At 42.1% G+C, this 2,500-nt stretch overlaps 1 protein-coding gene across 1 annotated transcript in view; it reads right to left on the bottom strand.

Moving 5' to 3' along the window:
* The window catches only part of LOC134446495 (uncharacterized), a 17,134-nt gene that overhangs the window by 7,119 nt on the left and 7,515 nt on the right, over positions 1–2,500 (bottom strand). The window contains exon 8 of the mRNA XM_063195862.1: positions 2,271–2,332. Within this exon, the coding sequence (XP_063051932.1) occupies positions 2,271–2,332 (62 nt within the window). The remainder of the gene's footprint in view (positions 1–2,270; positions 2,333–2,500) is intronic.

The raw sequence follows: 2,500 nt of genomic DNA, 5'->3' as shown, positions 1-2,500 counted from the left end.
ATATTTGTCACTGGTGATCCCAAGAGTAAAAACAAAGTGTGGAGAGGCAGCCTTTAGCGTCTATGCTGCAAAGCTTTGGAACCAGCTTCCAAATTATGTAAAAAATGCACCCACTGTTAATATCTTCAAATCTAGACTTAAGACAAAGCTGTTTTCAGATGCTTTTAACTAGCTTGCATTTTATACCATTTTTATTTCTATGTTTATTTCTTACCATGTTTTTATCTTAATGTTTTAAACATATCTTTTTTAAATGTATTGTTCTTTTTATGTTTTTCTTTTTACCATATGTTTTAATCTTGGTGTTTTAAATGTTCTTTTTTTTTGTGAAGCACATTGAGTTGCACCTGTGTATGAAATGCGCTATAAAAATACATTTGACTTGACTTGACTTGACTGGTTCATTTTCTCCAGTAGAGAGTGGGTAATATTTCTGTTGTGATGGAACACTCTCCCAGGTGCTAAAATGCTTAACCCATTGTGTCCAGTAGCGACATATACGCTGCATTCAGGTTCTTGAGATTTGAGCTGTTTTATTAAAAAATATGGGTATGCTAGACTCTAGTTTTTAAATGCAAGTTATTTCATGTTTTTACGTGCTTCAGGGGCTGAGATATTTAGGTTTTAATAGGGAGAGGACTTTCCTGGTGAACCAGAAGCTATGTGTTGACGCCCAGGGGGCTGGGCTACACAAACCTTCTGGTGCACCTGTGATTCGCTCTCCTCCGTTTGCGAAATAAACGGGGCAGCTCGACGAATCAGGATCGTAGGGAGGGATTTCAGTGGGTATGACGTTTATCGAACGCAACACACCTCCGGCTGTGCCCGCCCCCTCCCTGAATCACAACAGTAATGGCGGCGTGCGAGGAGTTATCATGCGTCGGGATGGAAGCAGCAATTTCAGCGGTGTTATCCAAAATACCTCAAGCTGATTTTCTAAAGGACGTTGTTCTGTTTTGGTTCCCGACCTGGCGGCGCTTACGTGACGACACGTCCTACGTCACAAAGCTTCAACGTGAGTGGTCGAAGTGTCATGTCATTCATATGAGGTTGCTCCAACCGCGTGCAAGCATCTTTTGACTAAACCCCACCTGCGGAGACGCGTGAAAGGGCCATGTGCCAGTAGCCTGTTACTTACAGGCTACTGGTTCACCAGGAAAGGAGAGGACACCTTTTCCCAAAAAGGGCTTAGGCTAAAATGGGTTAAATTAAATGAACTGACCTATGAGTGCTACACAGCAACTGATAAATAAGCTGTATTTTTACACATTACTGAAGTAGATATCGCAGTCCATCGCAATGAACTCATGAATCACAATGCATTGATTGTATCATTACAATGAACTCATGAATCACAATGCACATTGTGGTAGAATCTCATCGTGGCATGTGCATCGTGATGCGGAACCCCATAATGCATTGTGATAGAATCTCATCGTGGCATGTGTATCGTGATGCGGAACCCCATAATGCATTGTGATAGAATCTCATCGTGGCATGTGCATCGTGATGCGGAACCCCATAATGCATTGTGATAGAATCTCATCGTGGCATGTGCATCGTGATGCGGAACCCCGTAATGCATTGCGGTAGAATCTCATCGTGGCATGTGTATCGTGATGCGGAACCCCATAATGCATTGTGATAGAATCTCATCGTGGCATGTGTATTGTGATGCGTAACCCCGTAATGCACCAACCTCATCACACGGGAAAACTGTGCAAACCTCATCACGTGACATTGAAGCGCTTTACCGCTGCGTTTGAGGAGCACGCCTTAACTTCAGAAGGTGTCGCACCAACACGCAGAATGCATTAAAGGTGCACTGTGTAAGATTTTTTGTTGTTTTTTTAAGTTGTTTTCGGCAAATTTGGCACTAGGCAGCCCAGTTTCAATGAGCAGCATAGTTGCAATACCTTCTACCTTTTTTGACCATTTCCTGCACAGTGTACCTTTAAAGGGGTATGCCACTATTGTGGGGCTTAATACAGTTAAAATCGTTGACTGGGGTTTATAAAGGTGGGAAAGTGTCTTATTTTTCATGTTAAGCGTTGTCTTGCCTCAAGACAAGTTAAAAGAGGGAATGTCGCTAAGCTAGTGAAAGTCAATGGATCCATGTATGCTACACGGATCCATTGACTTTCCCTAGCTTAGCGACACTTTACCACCTTTATAAACCCTGGCCAACGATTTTAACTGTATTAAGCCCCAAAATAGTGGCATACCCCTTTAACGTGCGCAAAGACATGATGACAGCACTAGTCTCCTACCTGGAAGTAGTCAAACTCATCTGGGTGAAGACTCATCTCCGTACTCATTATCTTCACACGGTCTAGACACACACACACACACACACACACACACACACACACACACACGGACACATGGACACACACACACACACACCACAAAAGGTATGTTTTTTTTATATATATATAATATTCAGTTTTATACACAGATGTGATGCTTCATAAAATAATAATTAAACAACAAAACAGAT

Source organism: Engraulis encrasicolus, chromosome 3, assembly GCF_034702125.1.
Source record: "Engraulis encrasicolus isolate BLACKSEA-1 chromosome 3, IST_EnEncr_1.0, whole genome shotgun sequence".
Taxonomy (NCBI): domain Eukaryota; kingdom Metazoa; phylum Chordata; class Actinopteri; order Clupeiformes; family Engraulidae; genus Engraulis; species Engraulis encrasicolus.
Note: the sequence above shows the minus strand (reverse complement) of the source record. Positions and strands in the feature narration are given on the sequence as shown.